This window comes from Anas acuta, chromosome 1, assembly GCF_963932015.1.
Source record: "Anas acuta chromosome 1, bAnaAcu1.1, whole genome shotgun sequence".
NCBI classification, from domain to species: Eukaryota; Metazoa; Chordata; class Aves; order Anseriformes; family Anatidae; genus Anas; species Anas acuta.
In genome coordinates, this window is record NC_088979.1 from 121,918,867 (window position 1) to 121,939,532 (window position 20,666).

Here is a 20,666-nt window from a genome sequence, read left to right on the forward strand (position 1 = left end):
AGTTACTGCAAAGGTGGCAGAAAAAAAGGAAGATTGAGGTTTGGTAAAGAGAGAGTATCAGAGATGTGTCAGGATAGAAGAGCAGCTAGAATGAAAACATGAAAAACAAAATATCATTTTCATACTCAGTACTTCTGTGATGTCCTTCCTACCAGGGATGCCATCATCCCTGACGATGTTTTACAAGGGAGCTTTCTCCCTCTTCTCTCAGTATTCTGTTGTCAGGCTGAAAGACTGAACCTCCACTTCCGTAAGTATTGTTGTTGAGCTCTTGCATGCACACTGCCTGTCAAAATCAACAGTTGCCATATAGAATATTGTGCCATACAGCACACCAGGAAATAAAAGGGACACCGAGATGCCTAAAACACCTTCGGTTGCCACCCTTGGTTGGGGCTGGAGCCACTTCCACCTCCCCACCACTTCCGACAGACGCTATTCGCTTATCATAGAAACACGTCTGTCCATTTCAAAGCGTAATAACTATAGAAGAGGATAAAGAAACTTTTAATGCTTTTCAACTTTATTCTTACTGGGAGGGTAGTGGCATCCTGACATGTCACATCATCCAATGAAAACTGGCAGGGACTGTATCAGGCTCCTGTATCACCCAGCATTTATCATATTAAGTGTTGCAGTAATCTTTGCTTGGCTGTAGTGCTTTCTTCAGCCTGCAGACGTGGTATTCCCAATTCCAGGTACTTTTGCTGGGGCAAGACCAGAGTAATCAGCGCTAACAGAAAGGGAAAGTAACCAGATGTGAAGCACTGCGACCATATGGTGAGCAACATGTCAGGCTGGTACTGCACAGCATTTGTACAACCCAGTCAAAAACAGGTATTGCAAATGGATGTGGAAAATTATAATAGTTAAAAATATGATCAAGTGCTTTGGATACACTTCCCTGAAAAGAGAACATCTGTTCAGGAATAAATGTAACTGCTTCAAAAAAGAAGAAAATAAAATGTACCTAGTGATCCTGAACTCAACTTCTCCATTGGATAAATATATTTGAAATAGTTGTACAGTTCACAGTGGCATAAAGTTCTCTGATTGCTTGAGTGCTTGAAAATATCTCATCAGTAAAAAAATACCAGAGCTGGGGGAGGAAAACCCTCTCTCTGAATTCTGTACATGGGCAAATGCACAGGTTTTGGCAGACATCAGGTCAGTGGATCCATGGGAAACCAGCAGCATTGCAGGACTGCAGATCACAAGTCAGGGGATGGAGGATAAGAGGAATAGTAAGGCCCATTTTCCTGCAATGAGAACAGAATAAATAGTTGAACGAAAGCCTCCTCCAACACACCTTGGTACAATGGATGATAATACAGACGTAAACAGGTGCTCCTAACTGCTTTTTCTGTGAATACAGTGACCACCACAATTCAACCAGAACAGGATTGTACTGGTAATCAGTTTTAAACTGGTTTTAAACACAAAATACAGGTTAAAATCCAGCCAAAACAGTGATGCAAGGAAACCGCAAATGCTAGGATAGCCAGCCATTCCCTTCAAGACAAAGTTGCCTGTGCAGCCCTGCAGCTGTGTCTGCTACTTTGTAGTTAAGAGTACATCCTCACTGAGTTGATTTGAATGGTGCAAGCCATATGCATTCCACCATTTGTATAGAGACTCGAGAGGAGGATGAACCCACACAATGGCAAGGCATCCTACTACAGTTCCATTTTTTGTTGCCTTTTTTTTTCCTTGATACATGGGACAGAAGACGACAAGACAGCTTTTTTTTTTTCCAGTAGGTGTAAAGTATACAGCACATATATGACATGAATTTTATCTTCTGCACAGGCTCTTAGCATGTTATGTTACAGTTCTTGGCTGAAGAAAGCTAGTCTGCCTCCTACACATGTAGGAGGCTGCACTATTGAGAATAGAATCTACTTCTTGACCCTTCCTAGGACAAATAGTGAAAAAAAAAATCTAAGAAAATCGTTAGTCACAGAAGAAACTAGGCTTTCCAGGAACCCTCTCTTTATTCTACACATTCTTAATACAGAGAGGTCAATCCCTTTGCAGGTTTTGCAGAGCAGAATGGGAGATACACAGTAACTACACTTGGGAACACAGACAGATAGGTGCCACATGAAATCACTTACCCTGGCGTCATACTCAAGGACAAAAGGGGGAAGATCAATCTGTTCCGGGGGTATGGCTGTGAATAACTGCTGAAGGCTTTCCACATAGTGGATTTTGTCCTTTAGCCCTGAGACTGTAAAGGTTGTGAAAAACCATGCCGAGACCTGAAAATAAACCCCAACAAAAACTAATTAAGATGGTGCTGTTTCAAAACCTTCAAGTTGAACAAAATATTCCAAATCTGGCTTGAATTACACTTGAAGCATTGATACCATTGCAATAACACAAGGAGGTCAGGAAGTACACACCAATGAGGGCTAGCAAGCTTTAGAGCTTTAAAGCTAGTGCTATCTGACTCCATGCTAGCTCCTTCTCCTCCCCAGCTGCCAGCTTAAGGCCCTCTCTTTCTACTATAGAATAGTGACAGCTATTCTACTTTTGTCTTAAAAAAAAAATAAAATCTATGTAGCAATATGTTTTCACTTCAGGTTCGGGTTTAGCCTTTTCAGAATATGATCTATCTGACTCTATATCTGACAGAAGCAATTTCAACTTATTCTACAAGATTTTACTGGAAGTACGTGTACCTCTGTGTCTGGATGTAAATGGGATAAGGGAATTTTTGTTTTGCAAAGGCCAGTAAGACACCATCTTCTGAAAGTTGTTAGATACTGCTGTTTAGATTGATGCTGCAAACTTTTGCTTTTAAACCTGCATTCTCCAAACTTGAGCACTATATTACTTACTCTATCAGCCTAGATAAGAAATGAAGGGAAAAAAAAAAAACAACAACAACAAAAAAACACTCCAGGAAGCAGAGGCTGCTGTTCTGCAGGTCACAAATGCTCATACTGAGGGGAGAGGAGAGGGGTCAAGGGCCTATGGTAGGTGGCATGCAGGTCACTGAATTTTTCCAAACTTCAGGTAAAATTCAGTTGGGTGTCTGCTAATAGAAGCTGAACTCCTGGAAAATAAAAATCAAGTAAAATACCTTTTGCTGACAATCTATATGTTAACATGGTGGCTCGGAGGAAAAGAATTCATTTTATTTCCAGCTTCAGATATTAATATTGTTGCACAGAAGTTATTGAAATGCACATAGAAACCTGGCTGAAAGGATGTTGCTACTGGATGAAGAAATTCTTGAGACATTCCAAGCTGGGAGACCATACAGAAGAGTAACAGTGGTCAGGAAAGGAGCATCAATCTAAAGTCCACATAATCAGAGACAAGGACAACTTAGTCATCCTCCAGAGGAGGAGACTGAGTCTGATGCAGTATTGCTCTGAAAGTTCTGGAAAGTAAAGCTCTGGATGAGCATGGCAGTGAGAAAGAAAGATTAAATGTTTATCTGCCAACACCCAAAATATTGTTTTCTTTTCTACTATATACCTCACCTTCGAACGAAATGTTGGGTGGACAAAATACAGTGCCTTCAAATTCCTCTTGTACCTGATTTAAAGAAAGAAAAAAAACATCTTAAAAGTGACTTCTAATCAAGCTTACCTAGACAACAGAACTGTCAAAATATAGATTAATTTTTTAAAGTGCCTGTGATGCAATTTTACAAAGCTAGATCTCATAAGGGAACCTACAGGAAAGCTGGGGAAGGACTATCAGGGAGTGTAGTAATAGGACAAGGGGGAATCGTTTTAAACTAAAACAGGACACATTTAGATTAGATATTTGGAAGAAATTCTTTCCTATGAGGGCGGTGAGGCACTGGAACAGGTTGCCCAGAGAAGCTTCCATCCCTGGACATTTTCAAAGGTCAGGTTGGATGGAGCTTGGAGCAACCTGAACTAGTGCTAGGTGTCCCTGCCCATGGTGGGGGGGGGGGGGTGGAAATTGATGAGCTTTAAGGTCACTTCCAACCCAAACCATTCTATGATTCTGTGAGTAGGAAAGATGACTGATATCCCTTCTTTTTGCCTTTGTTACTTACTTAGGTCTTTGTCCTAGCACCATGAATAAATGGAAAACCAGATAAAAGGAATGACAAACATTTGCACAGCACAGAGGGGTTCTTCTCCTATTGACACTCACTTGGCATCAACAACATCATAGAGTTTCTTCAAGAAATTAGAGTCTAGTTGATTGTAATCATTTGTGAGCGTATGGAAATACACTAGGACATATTCCTTCACTGCAATATGATCCATGACGTGGATGAAATACAGAAGAGCCTGAGATGGAAAGAAGTGAAATTTATATATGCAAGGAACTCTTTTGCAGTTGCATTATATTTTAATGTGCTTTCTTTAATTCATTCAAATATCAGGAATCATGAAGCTGGGTGGCATTCTGTTTCAGCTACAAAAGCAAGGTGAACACTCCAAGTCTTGAACTTGACTGTAATCACTTGGATGTCTTTTTTTGTCTAACTGACTTCACAGAGAAAGTTTTGCTGTTTGCATGAAAAACTCATTTAACTTGCTACATTTCACTTTCTATATCTTCCAGTTACAGAAGCGGAGCAAGTCTTACTTTCTGAGAAGAAAACCAACAATTTTCTCTGAAAACAATCCACTTCCTCCTCCAGAAAAGCCACCCCAAGACATACAAAGCATGCGGGGGAATAAGTTTTGATCTGTCTATGAAAATATTTTTTATTTAGTCTCTTAAGTCTTCTACAGATAACACTTTTAGAATTAACACTGACGTACTCTTATAGTTGGGCTTTCACAACCTGAACATTCACATTCAACCTACCCAACTCTAGCATTGCAAAGTCTTACCTTTTCCATGTCTATCAATGTTACAGGGATATTCCTTCCAACCACTACCATCACTGTGCGACCAAAGTTATCCACACCTACAAGAGAAAGAAAAATAAGACTCAGAACTCAGAATAGTCATGTCAGGTTTCAGAGCTGGTCCTTTTTAAACCAGGGAGAACCAGCCACAACTCAGAACCTCCCTACTGCTGTTGCTAAACTAACCACAGAACATTACTTTTTATTTGTTTAAACTGCCATTCACACTAAGTTCAGTCTTTCTCTGAGGCTATTACTGGTTGCATTCTACAGGCAAATTCAGAATATGTATATATCCCCAGACTGTTAAAGAGGAGCTGTTGGGGAGCTTACCACACAGTCTTTCAAAGTCAGTCAAGAAAGAACATGAAAATACCAGATTTACTACAGATGTGCTGCCTAGTTCCTGGCCAGGTTTCTGACTTGATGACATGATGTATTGTACTCAAATTCTACAGAAAATATCGTATTTTTATTTTGTATTTTTACTTTAAGACGGGGTCATCACCATAGCGAGAGTCATCAGTGCCCTAAACTTACCTGTCTGGTACAAGGCTTTAAGGGAAGCAATATCAGAGAGGTCTTCAGCTCTTGCTTGACATAGCCAGCGATTATAACTAGAAAGTGAAAAACATCTGGTCAGATCTAATCCCCTTTGGGTCAGCATTAGAAGCCTAAAGAAAGATAAAACTAGCACTTCGTCACTGATCTCTCTTTAATGTGGGTTTCTGATCAATAGAGCTACTTTCAAATTGATAAAGCATTAAAATAAACATTCAAGTGACTTCCCTAGTGATTTTTACTGGGGCACTGAATATGCACCACCTAGTAACTATCGGTGGCATTGCATTTGGGCTGAAAACATCTCAAAGATTTTTCCACTGAAACACCTCCATGTCAGCATTTAAAAACCGGAAGATTTCTTAAAAAACTCCGTAGGTTGAACCTTACTACTCAGCAACCAGCATCACATACGTATTTTATTTCTTAAATGGTGAAGAATTGAGTGCCTCATCCGAGTAAAGAGGGCAAATATCACACCTTAAAGATTCCTCAGCATGGGACTGGCTTCTTGCAAAGTGGTTATGCCCATTAAGGCTAATGGCAAAAAAGAACGAAAAAAAAAAAGAGGGAAGAAGCGTCACCATCCTCTTTTTTTGTTTTTTTTTTTTTTAAATCTTTCTAAAAAACTACGTGCTAGCTGCCCAGAGCCTCAGGAGCAAGCAGGCAGTACTGACCTAACCACAGAAAGTGATGATTAAACAGTGACACCTTGTGGCAAAGGGATAAACCAGCTGGCCCTATGCACTGGGCGTGCTAGAGGATTCATCAATTGCTTCCCTTCTACTGCCCATTCCCTTCAGGCTAGAGAAGCCACCGAGATTCAGGGGGACATCAGACCTTATGGATAACTAAGTCATCGTGAGAGCCGGTCCTCCAAACAGCTAGCTAACCCAAAACATTCACACAGGCAAGGGAATTCTCACTTCCTCTGATGCTGTTTTTGCAGTGCTGCCTCTGACAACTGTCCCTGAAGGATGAGGCGTCTCTGTTTGTCAACGTCTCCCTCCATGCGGGCAAAAGCATGGGAACCAATGAAAGACAAGTCTGCCTCCAACCCCTCTTCATCTGAAGCATCTGCAGTAGAAACAAAGGTAGCATAAAACGTTCAAGCTGTGTACGAAACAGCAGTGCTGCTGCTGAACTGCTAAATACCTCTGTGAGCCAACTCATTCATCACGCTACACACACAAAAACCACAGTGTACCATGATTATAGCATGCAACTGAGAAATACAGACTCTCTTAAAGTGTTGGTTTGTCTGGAAAATAACTGGGCAAGTCCTAGTTACCACCTTGTAACACACAGAAAATGGTTAATTCTCCCAGGTGGATTCCACAGTAAGGTCTGGAGAGAGTGACCTGGGGCTTCCAGTTGTCCTAGTTGTTTTACGAGGAAAAGTTAGCATGCGGAGGGACACGTGCTGCAGTTTTATTCAGCTTAGAGGCTGTACTGTAGAAAGGGCCCACTTCTGCCTTTTATGTTGACTCTGCTGAAACAGATGCCGTAGAAGAGTGATAACCTGAATTTGGGTATCTACTACACGGCTGTGCAATGGGGTAGAGAGCACAGGCTTACTTGCTGGCAACCATAACAGAATGCTTCACTGAACTTTATATCATCAAGGAATATTGTTAAGGCTTCTCGTACTGCCTCCCTGGGCAATCTGGATGTTAGGAATTGAATTTCCCAACTTTACTACGACATGGAACAGGAGTGTAGGATTCCACCATACCCATTTGCTCCTATATATGCCCATTTACACGCTGTATTGTTTTGCCATCCACCTCTTACCATTTCAACCCTGAAATTTAGGCAACCTCTTTATAATCTGTCTTCTCTCACTGAGCTTTTGACAGCCATTTCCCAAACACTGATCTCTGGATTGATCTAGCTCCTCTACTTTTTAGGGGAGCTTCTGCTAATTTTCATTAAGCACCTACCAGTTTGATGCATGTACTGGATCAACAGAATCTGTCCTGGCTAGAAACTGCATTTTAATGTCACCTAAAACAGTTCAGTAACAATAATGACTTTTTCAGCCAAGGGCTGGTATGATTCTGAATGGGAAAAAAAGCTCCTAACCAGCTCAGGAGAAAATTTGCAGAGGGAAAGGACTCCATCACCCCTCCCCCCCCAAAAATAAAAAGACAGAACGACAGCTTTACCACATCCTCTAACCACTCTCCACTTCGAGACAGAAAGCAGAAGTTACTGCTGTCGAACACACAAAGCTAATGAGGCAACTTGACAATTCTTTTCGTTACAGCCTGCCTTCCCACACCACCTCACCCCAGATACCTCTTCGTTCACCATGTATTTTTTTTTCTGTTTTTTTTTGCTTACTTTCACAAAGAGATCCTTATTCCAAAATTGAGTTAAGAACTCACCATCTGGAACACCTGGCTTCTCAGTAATTCTGATCTGCCGCTCGGGTACTACAGGCTCCCCTTCCGCATTACCAATATCTGCAGGGAGGTAAGGCAAGGATTGTATCTCTTCTTCCAATGATCTTGGAAAATACAGAGGCAGCAACTTCTGGTAAGTGGCCTATAAATAAGAAAAATGCGTGAAGGTCTATCACGCATCCTTGCTCTTCAGATACGTAACACCTACCCTTGTAGCAGGTATCTTCTCTGAGGTTTGGAGGCAACGTGCTACTTTCCTTGATGGCTTACATTGGGCTGCTATTTGGCAATAAAAGCAGATAGCCTTTATCAAGGTTAATAATTTTATTTTGGTGCCACATTGGTAAGTAACCCAGAGAAGATTCTGCTTTAAATTTCATGAACTCAGGTGGACTGAAGATACTTCAGCATTATAATGAAGTTACAATACATGTAGATGACAGACTTCAGCAAAGGTTGCTTAGATGAAAATGGATCACTACACAGACCAACTCAAGTGATCTGACTGGAAAAAAGAATAAACAAGAAACAACCAAGAGAAACCCTCCTCGCATGTAGGAAAACAGTGAAAATCTTTACTAAACATTGTAATACTTCACCACATGTTCCCTCCATCAGACGAGTAGTTTTAGAAACCCTATTAAGTAATTTCATTTTGTCATCCAGATGTGACAGAGTCTGAACAGTGTGGGTATTCTGCACAGGAGCAGCTATTAGTAAGTCCAACATCTAAGAGATGTTGTCCTAGTTTTGGCTAGGATAAAATAATTTTTCTTCCTAGTAGCTGGTATGGTGCCATGTTTTGGATTTAGGATGAGAACAGCGTTGATACCACACTGATGTTTTAATTGTTGCAAAGCAGTGCTTGCACTGAGTTGAGGACTTTTCAGCTCCACCTGCTGCCCTGCCAGTGAGGAGGCTGGGGGTGCACAAGGAGCTGGAAGGGGACAGCTGACCCCAAATGGCCAAAGGGATATCCCTTAACACAGGGCACTGTGCTCAGCAATAAAACTGAGAGGAGTTGGCTGGGGGAGTAGGGCTGCTGCTCGGCGTCTGGCTGGGCATCGATCAGCTAGTGTTGAGCAACTGCATTGTGCATTGCTTGGCTTTGGGTATTTTTATCATCATTTTCTCGTCCTTTTCTGTCCTGTTAAGCTGTCTGCATCTCAACCCACGAGATTTTACCTTTCTCCTCTCCATCCTTGCCATGCCACTGGTGGCAGGGGAGGAGTGAGTGAATGGCTGTGTGGCACTTAGTTGCCTGCTGGATTAAGCCACAACAGTCCTTTACATGGGTTGTGTGTGCACCTTGAGCACAGTGTTCAGTGGCATTAATCAGCAGCTGTTAAACTGGTACAGTGCTCATAACAATTGTGTTTTAACATGCTCTGGGCAGATCTGTCTTTATCTCAACCCTTTGTGCCCCATATTGGGTGCCAAAAGGACTGTTGTGCTTTTACCTGACAGGCAGTTAAGCACCACACAGATGTCTGCTCACTCCCCCTCCGTGGAATGGAGGAGACAATCAGGAAAAAAATAAAAATGAAAGAAGTAAAAAATCAAGGGTTGAGATAAAGACAGTGCAACTGAAAAGTCCTTGACTCAGTGCAAGCACTGCTCTGCAACAACTAGAATACAGGTGCATTATCAGCATTATTCCCACCCTAAATCCAAAACACAGAACCGTAACAGCTACTAGGAAGAAAATTAACTCTATTCCAGCCAAAAACAGGACTGAAACTGTCAGCACTTATCTGAAAACAGATCATTAAACATCAAGCTTGTTACTTCAGCAACGTTTAAGGTCTTTATATATGAATGGAAATCAGGACAATCTTTTAAAAGCAGAAGACCAAACCTTGTATAAAGAGCAAGTCTTGCCTGAGAAATTTGTGTCTATCTGGTAGAATGCATCCAGCACAACTGCATGCTCTAACCTCTAATACTGACTCCTGTTTGTGGCTCAGGAACATGGAAGCCAGAAATGGAAAGGCTGTAAACAAATCTATGGTGACTGCCCAAAGTGTGCTGGGAAAAAGCACTGGAAAAGATACTGTGCTGATAAGAGACAGAAATAAGCTGTGCAACCGAAAGTCTAAGTGAGACAGGATGATTTGTTAGGGAGAATGTGAGTCCCAGTCTACAGTGCAGGGGTTAATACTGCTGCTGAGATCAAACACGTCCATGAATTTTGATGGAAGGAACATCAAAGAGATACCTCTTCGAGCTCAGAGACTGCAAACACAACCTTCTCCAGAGTCTCCCCGTGAATCTCCAGGAACCTTCGAACTGTGCCTGCAAGGAAGAACAGTAAATGTAAGATAGCAAAATAGGAGAAGAAATTTACACATGGCTACAAGCACAGAAATCAACTGAGTGCAGAACAGAGAAAGACATCTCTCTCCTTGCACCAAATAGCTCCACAGGCAGTACACAAGCATGGATTAAGTGTTGGTTTAACATGAAATGGGTTTTTGGGCATACTGGAAATTCCATCTCCATTCTCTCCTGCTTCTCTCTTTACAGATGGAAAAAAAAATGAAAAAGTCTCTCTGTGATTTTAGCTTACTAGGCACACCTCAATTTATAGAATGTGATCTTAGTGCCCTGTGGAAAAAAAACAAGCAAAAGCCCTCCTTTACCAAATCTCTGCAAGTTGTCAAAAATGGATTATTCCTAGAACAAGTCACAAGCCACACAAAAACTCAGGGGTCAGCTATGCAAAAGTAGCATATAGAAATCATAAACGTAAGTCATGAGAGAATGTATTCCTTCTACTAATTCTTGGACTTATATTGCAGCTAAAGGCCCTCATCTGTAATCTTGACAGATGTCAGGATCTTCAAGTGCTTTTCTATCAAGATTACTAAGAGAGAAAATGTCCTAAAAATACATTGGCCTAGCAACATTTTTATCAGGTAGCATATAGCCCTACACAGACAACAATAAAGCAATAAAGGAAAGAAGTAACAACGGGTCAGTAGAAAAAAAATCTCTTCTCAAAAACTTCCTGTACAGAAATTCACGTGTAACTGGGTTGACCCACAACACTACTTTACAGGACAAACACAGTTCTGCAGTTTCACAGCAAGTATTTTCCTGAACCTGTGTGAGCAGATATTTTCTGAAGTCTTACTCAGGCAGGTGGCAGAGAAACCAGAGAAACAGACAGATAGGTTTCTTCGAGTGCCAGCACCTCTGCTAAGCAAAGGGTGAGATTTCTCCAGTCAGCTTGCACAGCAAGAGGAAAAGCCTATCATCCCACCTGCAACAACTTCCCTATTGTGTGGGAGTACCATACAGGAAGGTCCAGGAAATGGGTGGTGGTGGAAAGCAGACACGAAGAGAAGGACAATGGGAATGAAAAGTTAAAAGAGGAAAAGGAAAAAAACAAACATGGCAAATACACTTTAAGTTTGGCTATGCTGACAACACTGAAATAGCAGCTGAAATTCATTCTGTTGCTTGAGGTCTATCTACAGTTATTCACAATTAAGGCCTCATCCTTGTTATCCCAAACATTTTTCTATTATCAGCAAACTCTCCCCTCACTCTTCAGCATCTTTTTCCAGGTCATTAAACAAAAAGTATCAAACACTAGGTTCCAACATAGCATCCAACCCATGGATGCTTCCTGATGACCTCTCAGAAAAAGGTCTTTTGTTTTTATCCTCCATTTCCCATTCATCCATGCAAAGCCTGCCTCTTTACGTCCTCCTGCAACACATTACAGCCCCCTAAAAAAAAGTTTCCCCATATCAATAGCAGTCTGCCAGAGGTAAGCAATCTGTCGAATACTGCCATTCAATTTACTTCACTTTCCAACATAAACTTACGCAGTGCTATGTGGGTTGCATCCTCCAAGGGGTAGCATCTTTTCAGAGAGTTAATGACACAAAATCCTACAGAGCACATTGCCTGTTCCCTGAAATCCAGAAACAGAGAAGTAAATGAACAGAAACATAACTTGAGGTCAGGTGGGAGCAAACTTTTGCCAGTACAGTAGGTAACATCAGTACTTTTCTCCTGTTTCTGTGTAGTAATAACCCTCTTTCAGGTTTGTGCAGAAGGATGCTTTCCTGGCAAGATGCATTAATAAGCAGGGAAGGAAAAAACCATTCATGATTCCATGTTGTTTTTCTTTCTTGTGTTTGTTCTCAGGTTTCTCTTTCTACCTCTACTACCTTCTTTCTTCAATTTCTCACATCCTGAATGAAGTTCTTACCTCCAGCTCCCTGTAATCCTTTCAAAATACTTTCCTTCCTGTATAGGATTCACAACAAGGGAAAGGAGGGGAAGAAAAGGTGCTCTTTATTGTAAGTAGTATGTTCCTCCACTTGTTCTGCCATTTGTTATGTCAGTGGTCCAGACACTGACTGAAATGGCTTACTTGATCCCACATACGATTAGACAACCACTGGCAAGGAATGATATAAAGCTAAACAGTAAGAACAGAAGCATGCCACATTATTAGTAAAGTAAAGGTGGTGCCAATAGTCAGAGGAGTTTGAACAAGCTCAGAGCTTGTAATTTCAGACAGTCATTTCACAGGTGTCAAAAATCACTCTAGAGAACAGGAGGACTAAAAGCCACTCAGAAATCAGCAAGCAGAATTATCAACATTTTTTTCATTATTAGAGGTTTCAAACCAGACCTGGCTTTGCTTGCTACATCTGAGGCAGAAAAAAACAAACAAACAAAAAACCACCCAAGAACTGGTCTATACTAGAAGACTTAACTATAATCTGGATTGTGAAACAGTTACTACTGCACTACACCACAGAAATCAGACTTGGAAGAATTATCTTCCCTACCCTGTGTACTTGTGAAGTAAATTTTCTGACACTGTTCTGGTTCAACTATTTTTTGCCGACTACTATTACAACAGCCCTCATGGGAGAACAGAATTCAGGAAAGAACACAGAAAAACAGAAACCATAAAGATGAAAAAAAATGTTAGCTAAGAGGAAGTAGAAGACACTACGGATGAAAGAGGAAAAACTACAGACCCATCTGCAGTAACTGTTGGTTTAGAAATAACCTTGCACCCTGACTCAGAATTGTGGCTACTGTATGAGGGCTGAGAGGTCAAATACATGAACTGATGCAGCAGTCTGATCTGACTGGGTATGTCCATGTGGCTGCACAGAGACACCTGAAACTGCTGCTTGACCAAGCTCTTTTAAAGATTTTTGCAGCATGGAGTCTGGCAGAATTATTAACGATGCTTCTGAGCATGTCTGAACGCTGCACAGCTCTAGCTACGCTGTTCCAGGCCTTGAACCTGCTCAGCTCTCTCACCATATTTTATTTAAACTGCAACACAGGTCAGAAGATGTGAGGTATACCGTAAACACAGCAACACTCTTATGTTCTGATCCAAATCCAATAGATGTGAGATGATATTCATGGCCATTTGGCCTCCTGTAGGAGAAAGGATGTGCCATGCAAGCCTTACGTAAGGCGCTGGCTGCTTACTTTGCGAGCTGCAGGACGTTGCGGTAGCAGCTGTACAGAGAACTCTCAGCTGCTGTGCGATACCGGCTCTTGTATTTGGGTCCCACTGTGTGAATGATGAAGCGTGCAGCCAAATTAAATCCTTTGGTGAGTTTAGCCTCCCCTGTCCTGCACCCTGGAAAAAAAAAACAACACCAGGATTTGCACAAATGCCATAGGGTGAAAAGTATTCAAGCCCTTGACTTCCTCCTGAGTCAGATAATTTGACTTCATCCGTAAAAGTCAGCATTTTGGGTATCAAATATTAAGGATAGCACCTTCTCTCTCACAGCAACTGCTTAATACCACCTAGTCAGGTTGAAGAGGTGAAGGCTGTGCTAATTCCTCTCAGTTTTAAAAGCTACACGTATGAAGGCAAACCACAAATTGTTAGAAATGCTGCCTTAACTGCAGTGCTTACTATGTTACAGACAGAGCCAAAGGGAGAAACGTGTTAACAACATGCAGAATGCTGATACGCCAATATGCTATACAACCACCAATAAAAAGTCCTTCTGAATTTATCAGCTTGGCTTTGGGAAACTGCTTTTTGGATAAAAGGTCTGCAAAGCTCCTTATCAAACTCACCAATTGCTGGCAAACTTATATGAAATGGGAAGACTGAGCACATGTTTCATCTACACTCCCAGAGCAAAGTAACATTCATTGCTTTGCAAATTTCTTAGTGTCCATAAGCCGTAAGGATGATTTTCCAGGAGATCATACCTTTCTTGACAGACCAGATGTCTAGTCCAAAGGCAATGAAGTTTGAACACTATATTTAATTGTTCCATTCCCAGCACCCTCCAGTTACATACTCTAGGATTATTTACTGCATAGTCTTTAACTCGCTTTGATTAGCACTGCTCTTTGGCTATCCCCTGCAAGTTCCTCCTGTTTAATTTCTGCATTTCTTTGCAAGTTTTTTGCATTCTGTCAGAACCCTCTGTGGCATCTGTAAGCCTCTCGACTGCCTGCCCTTTGTCAATACATTTTGGATTAAAAAAAATATCCAAATATCCAGCAACAGCTGTTGTGTTTGAAGTCTGTTTCCTCCAGGTACCTTTCCTGGAGGAAAAAAGTCTGCTAACTCTCCCCTTCTTCACCTAAATCACAAGAAATCAACTCCACTGCAGTTCTGAACAGCTGAAGAAGTACTTTCAGTCTCTCTTTCCCAGCCCTCAAGGAGGAATATTTCTCATCTTCTTCCCTCTGCTTGTACAGCTGCAGAGAGCCACTTAAGCTTTCTAATCTAGCTGAAAACTAATCTTTTCACCAGATCAGCTTGCAACCTGATCTTATAGGTTGCTAATGCCCATGAAAAGAAATTCTGCGTGAACAAGTGGCTGGGCCCAACCCTTCTGGCAGCAGCACTGCTGCAGCTTGGTTCAAGTCGATTATGAAGCTTCACACTGAATAGAAATGTTCACTTTCTCTCCTACTCCACTGAATTTGTTGTGGTGCTCAGACAGGCTGCTTCACAGCATACATGAAAGCATGTTTTATGGCAGGAAATATCCCAGGTTGAGAATCTTACTCAAGACTTCAGGCATGCCTTTTTAACGGCGTCAACACATTGCCTTTAAGCCAACATCTTGTAAACTTTTTGATCCCATAAATCACGTTATTTTCTATAGAAGTCGACCTTCTTTATTCTGAAATAAGCAGAAAGAACACAACGGCATACTAAAACTGAGCATAGACTTTGAACTACAGTACATCCTCTAAAATGCCTCAACTGCAAAGAACATATCTAGGTAAGCCGAAGATAGGAAAATGAGAAGCTAAAGCCAAAACATTTAATATATCAGATATCAAGCTATTATTTTCTCCTATGAAGACAGGCTGAGAGAGCTGGGCTTGTTCACCCCGGAGAAGAGAAGGCTCCCTGGAGACTTTACGGCAGCCTTCCAGTACCTAAAGTGGGTCTACAGGAATGCTGGAGAGGGACTCTTTGTCAGGGGGTGTAGTGATAGGACAATGGGGAATGGCTTTAAACTAGAAGAGGGTAGATTTAGATTAGATATAAGGAAGAAATTCTTTACTGTGAGGGTGGTGAGGCCCTGGAACCAGTTGCCCAGAGAAGCTGTGGGTGCCCCATCCCTGGAGGTGTTCAAGGCTGGGTTGCATGAGGCTTGGAGCAACCTGGATTAGAGGAAAGTTTCCCTGCTCATGGCAGGGGGGTTGGAACTGGATGAGCTTTAAGGTTTCTTACAAGTCAAACTATTCTGTGATTCTGTGATTTGGATCAAGAAGGAAGAATAAAGTCACACAAACTCAAAAGAGCAAGCAAAGGCCTGTAATAAAAATTGTCTGAAGTATTTTCTCTTGTGGAAAAGAATTAAGAGAGTTTGACTGAGGTATAACCGTGAGCTCAGTAGGGAAACTAATACATTCAGACAACCAGATGCAGAATCAGTAATTTCTAACTACATGTGCATCACACTTTGTACTTCCCAATGCCTTCTGTGTACAAATCTCTACAAAATTTGCAAAACTAAATTAAGCAGTAAGAATTATTCCCATTTTAAGACACAGAGTCAGGTGGTCTAGTACAGTGACTTGTACAAGGTCAAGGTCTGTGGCAGAAATGGAACTGAAGTTGAGATCTTATTATTTTAATCTGGTGATAAAAAATCCCTCCCTTTACTCCCTGTAGTATTTCTGTGTTAATCAAAACTACACTGTTCCCAGGAGCACAGACGTTAGCTGAGCCTTAAAGAAAGCACAATTCTTCTAAAGATCAGCATGTCACATGCTTTAGGATCATGTTTTTTCTTTCAGTCTATGAAACACGGAAATATATGGAGCAGTAGAAGTAACTTGACCGAAAAACCAGCACTCCACACAATCTACAGGTTTAGACCCAAGATCATACATCTTTAATTCTCACCAAGAACTTTCTCCCACATAAAGAAAAATTAAAAATTAAATGGGAAAGAGCACAAAAAGGAGGCTGAGGTGACAGAAGTATGATAAACCAGTTTCTTAACTAAGCTTTGTTTCTGCTACTGTGAAACTCATTAATAGTGCACAAAAGCTGAAGCTGTAACCCAGTTTCTTCCCCCACACAACACGCCACTAGAGCATCAGAGAAGTATTGATTTCTGAAAGGATCTTGTCACAAGACTAAAGGGAAACTATCACAAGGAGTCACGCATCTGCAGATTACATCAAAGATATCAGTGTCACCACAGGGGTGGAGGATGTAAACTGCATATAGCTTAGGATGGCAGAAGAGAATTTAAGAAGCTCAGCCCAGCTTTTATAGAGAACTTCCTACAGAGCTGACAGATCTTGAACGTTAAGGATTCAAAATGTCCCTCTTCCCACTCCACAATGCACTGAAAGAACTCCTCGGTTTATTTTTAGAGAAGTGAGTATACGTACCAGGGTCCTAACTATTCCATAACATCTGCTGTATTTTAACAGTTGTTTCTATTCTAAGGATGCATATGGACTTTTCCCTCTACTATGCAATGGTTAGCCTTCCTCCTGTCTTACTTCCAGCTTACTCACAAAAGGCAAGCTGAATGAGTTGAATAGGATTTCATAAAACTAAGCATGCCTATTCTATTGCAGTTTAAGCTACTGAGAGCCTGTATTGGAAATATAATGCTCCTTCTATCCCATTTTGTTACTGCATGATAAAGGAGATAGAGCTGTTACCAAAGAGGGTGATCAGTACTACTCAGGAATCAGTTCTCAAAATTCAGCTTCAGGGTGATCAGGTCTCAAAATTCAGCTCAGTACTGTGTGGGAAATCTTAATTTTAACTGCAAGCTGTATCAGACATTTGTATGACCTTGGATAACTATAAACTCATGTTTCCTCACACAAAGTAAAGAAAGACACTTATTTTCATCTAACAGGCATTAAGAATAAAGCTGAATGTTTAGAAGTCTCATTATCAGCAATATGACAGGCTAACAAAGAATCTAGCTAATGCAAACCTCACCAAAAGTGAAGGAAATGTACATCAATCTAGCCTCCCCTCCTTATTTCACCTTAACACCAGACATGGGAGAGAAAAAATGAAAAAGCTACATCTTGATTTTGGCTCAAGCTTTGTACTATGCAAGGACAGCAGATTTCAGTATGAAAAAATGTCTCCAGCTACTTACCCTTGAGCTTCTGGAGTTCATCCCTCAGGTCAGGCCCAGCATGCATGAAGACACTTTCAGATACTGGATTCTTATCGGTGAGAGACTCATTACTGGTATTTACTATGGCTGTGCAGTTCAGTAATGCTACGTCTCCTTTCCTGAGGAAACAAGGAAAGTTTATTGCAGGTTAAACATCAGATTAAGCAGGATATTCTCAAATAAATGCTGACAAGCGAGGAAATGATGAATTAAAGCATTAACAATATCCCAGTTCCCACATAGTGTAGTGTACCCTGACGTGCTCACCATGCAGAATCATCCTGTCTCCAACTGATAGAGACAGATTGCTTGCAGCCCCTCATTTCCTTGAAAACTCTCAGCCTCAAGTCATTTAGGGGTGCACGTAGATAATGCAGTGTTTTCATTTTATATAGGGTGGTTTAGTTAGCAGAACATGTGAAGCAGCACAGTATAACACATTAAAAAAAATATGTATTCTCTCATATCTTAGCAATAAGATGATACTGCAGGCATACCACCCAGGGCGCCTTACTGCTGCTGCTGCTGTTCCTCAGACCGCCAAAGATCTCAAGCAACACTGTGGCCAGTCAAGTTTTCATTACTTTTGTTCTGGAATTGTGAACCCACAATTTGATCATGTTCAGTCTGCTGCTTGAGGATCAGACATGCAGAAGATAAACACAGCAGAGATACATGCGAGAAGATGGAACAGCAGAACTCTGACCTGCTTTTTGTCACAGCAGCTGTCATTAGGGATTTTGGAATCAAACAGCATAGGAAGGGAAATAACAATTCCCAAGCACAGAGAGAGATTCAAGTGACAGTTCAAATATCTCACATTTATTTTAACCAAACACAGCTCACAGGAGACGTTTAACCTTTTACTTTTCTTTTTTTCTTTCATCAGGTTCAGCAAATCCATGAACAGTCCTATTTCCCACAAGTACGAATCAGGAAAGATGTTCAGGCTGATCCCTTAATTTGCCCTCCCAGTAAATCTGTTGATTCTAGGACTCTATAACAGCATTTCATCATTCCTCTCTTCAATCCTCCTCTCTTCATACCGATTAACAGAGTTACTCACCTAGAGAGTAGGTTTGAGTACCTGAGATACAAGCAAGAAAAACTGATGGAGCAAGTTCACCTCAGCACACTGTACTTATCAATAGATTTTGGTAGAAAAACATGGAGTGGTTGTTTGAGGCAGTCAGATCCTGCAGGAAATGGAGAGGTGATGACAAAGGCATTGGAACCACGTCAAACTTACCATAATATTATTTTTTCGTTGATGTCCTTCCTGTATGGAAAGGGTGATCTAACATCAACTTGAGCTTTTTCAACCGGGTTTGGGTGAGAATCCAGCTGCTTAGCCTCATAGACATCAGTCCAGCCTGGCAGAGTATCGATATCCACAAATTTGGAAGGTGCACCCAAGGGATCCATGGAATGGAAAGAACGGCTCCTTTTTTTTTCCTCGTTAACTTGTCACACTCCAGTTCTCAATGGAGTCTTCTGGGTGCTTTAAAGGAAGAAAATCAAACCAGGTCACAGCTGTTTACAGAACGTAATTCCCATGGAGCCGTCAGACCTTTCACAAGGCTACAATGCAATCACAGGTAACAGAAAAACAGATTTATTTCCAACTCAACCTCTTTCTCCAGTTTTGTCATCTATATAACAAAGGATGATGAAAATGCTCATAGAATAGTGGTAGTAGGACAAGTTTTCTCCAATAGTGCAAGAAAAAAACACCTTCTCTATTAACTTGGTCCCACTGACTTGTGGGCTTTTATTTTGAAAGTGCTGAAAGCAAGCTCCCAAGCGCAGAAAGGACCTTACCCTTTCTGAAAAGCAGTATTTCTTTATAGAAAGGAAAAGCAAGTTTGCAGTAGGGTGCCTACGATCTGTTCCTTCAGATATTTTGGCCTAGCCCTGGGTCATGCCTAAAAAGAAACAACGCAAAAGAAAACAAGTGCCTGTTCTCCCCCCCAAAAAAGCCCCTATCCCAGTGGTACAACTTTGTTGTACACCTGTATCGCAGCACCATGCACTGAACTGCAAGTCCAGTGAGTTCTGCGGCACTGCCAATAAGGCTCCATTTTTACAGTCGTGCACTTCCAAAACCTTTTCTCCCAAATGGATTTAGGCGGAAAAAACAAGCAGAGGTAAAGCTGAATGCTTGCCAACGAACTTCAAACGCTGAAGAAGTGGACTGAACTCTGACATCCAACCCCTTTTTCAAAAGGCCAAAATAGCACTGGTGTTCGATCAAAATTTGAGCATTTCACTTGCCAGTACAGACCAGCACGTAGGCTACGTTTCCACCCCCTAACACTGACCCATACTGGGGAATTAAACTGGCACCAATAGGCTCACACACATAACTTCGTTTTGCTACATATACGCTTATTTTAACCTTTTTCACAGCTTTGTCAATAATGTTTTTGACAAAACAGCATCCACAAAAGGCAATTCCAAAACCTGAGGTACATTTGCTAGCTAGGAAACAAACCGACCCCGCCAAAAAACCCAGCTGATGGTCAATAAAGGCAGACGCTATGACAACGGTGGCCATAAGAGCATATAGATAAGATTTTTGGCCTGATGACTGGGAAAAAAGAGATGAACAAAAGCCGGTAGGATTCGTTAGCCCGGCTAATGATTCTGCAATAGATCAGAGCCCACCCCGTGAGGTGCAGACAAAGGTAGTGGCCTCGGCAGGGCGGCGAGAAGAGGCAGCAGGGAAGGAGGCGCACCACAGCTCCTCCTGGAATATTTCCACCCAAATTCTGTAGCCTGGGGACCTCCTGCGACGGAGGCGGCGTTCCGGCACGGCTCCGAGGGCTGACATACTGCAGAGCCAGCCGAGGAGCCCAGCATGGGGGCGGACATTTTACACAGCCCCGTGTACCCCCCCACAGGGGCTGCAGCCCCGCACCCCCAGGACCCGGGCACAGCACCCCACAGGGGCGGCTCTCCCTCCCTCCCGCGACACGTTTCAGCACACTTCTGGCCGCATGAAGCCATCCACCACCCCTACACACATCCAAAACCCCTCTCCCCACGCCCCCACTCACAGGCCCGAGGGTCCCGCTGGGCGCCGCTGCGGCGGCATCACCCCGGAACGGGGCGGGCATCACCACCACCCCTTTCACCACCCTTTCCGTTTCCTTCAGCTCCGCCCCGGCGGCTTCCCGGCCCTCCGTGACGAGCCTCCGCTT

The 20,666-nt window shown here is 42.0% G+C and overlaps 1 protein-coding gene across 2 annotated transcripts; it reads right to left on the minus strand.

The window, feature by feature from the left end:
* Nucleotides 1-502: 502 nt before the first annotated feature.
* Nucleotides 503-20,659, minus strand: GDAP2 (ganglioside induced differentiation associated protein 2). Of its 2 annotated transcripts, none has more exons than XM_068698734.1 (14): nucleotides 20,523-20,659; nucleotides 18,713-18,964; nucleotides 17,443-17,582; nucleotides 13,301-13,454; nucleotides 11,659-11,747; nucleotides 10,041-10,117; nucleotides 7,805-7,964; nucleotides 6,341-6,491; nucleotides 5,394-5,470; nucleotides 4,836-4,912; nucleotides 4,144-4,283; nucleotides 3,495-3,549; nucleotides 2,118-2,261; nucleotides 503-1,259 (listed from the first exon to the last, which is right to left on the minus strand). In XM_068698734.1, exons 2-14 carry the CDS (start codon nucleotides 18,886-18,888, stop codon nucleotides 1,212-1,214), a joined length of 1,488 nt encoding a protein of 495 aa, XP_068554835.1. In that variant the 5' UTR covers nucleotides 18,889-18,964; nucleotides 20,523-20,659; the 3' UTR covers nucleotides 503-1,211. The 2 variants fall into 2 exon arrangements, with proteins under 2 accessions (XP_068554835.1, XP_068554828.1); XM_068698727.1 differs by having other exon boundaries at nucleotides 18,713-19,044; nucleotides 20,523-20,654.
* Nucleotides 20,660-20,666: the final 7 nt, after the last annotated feature.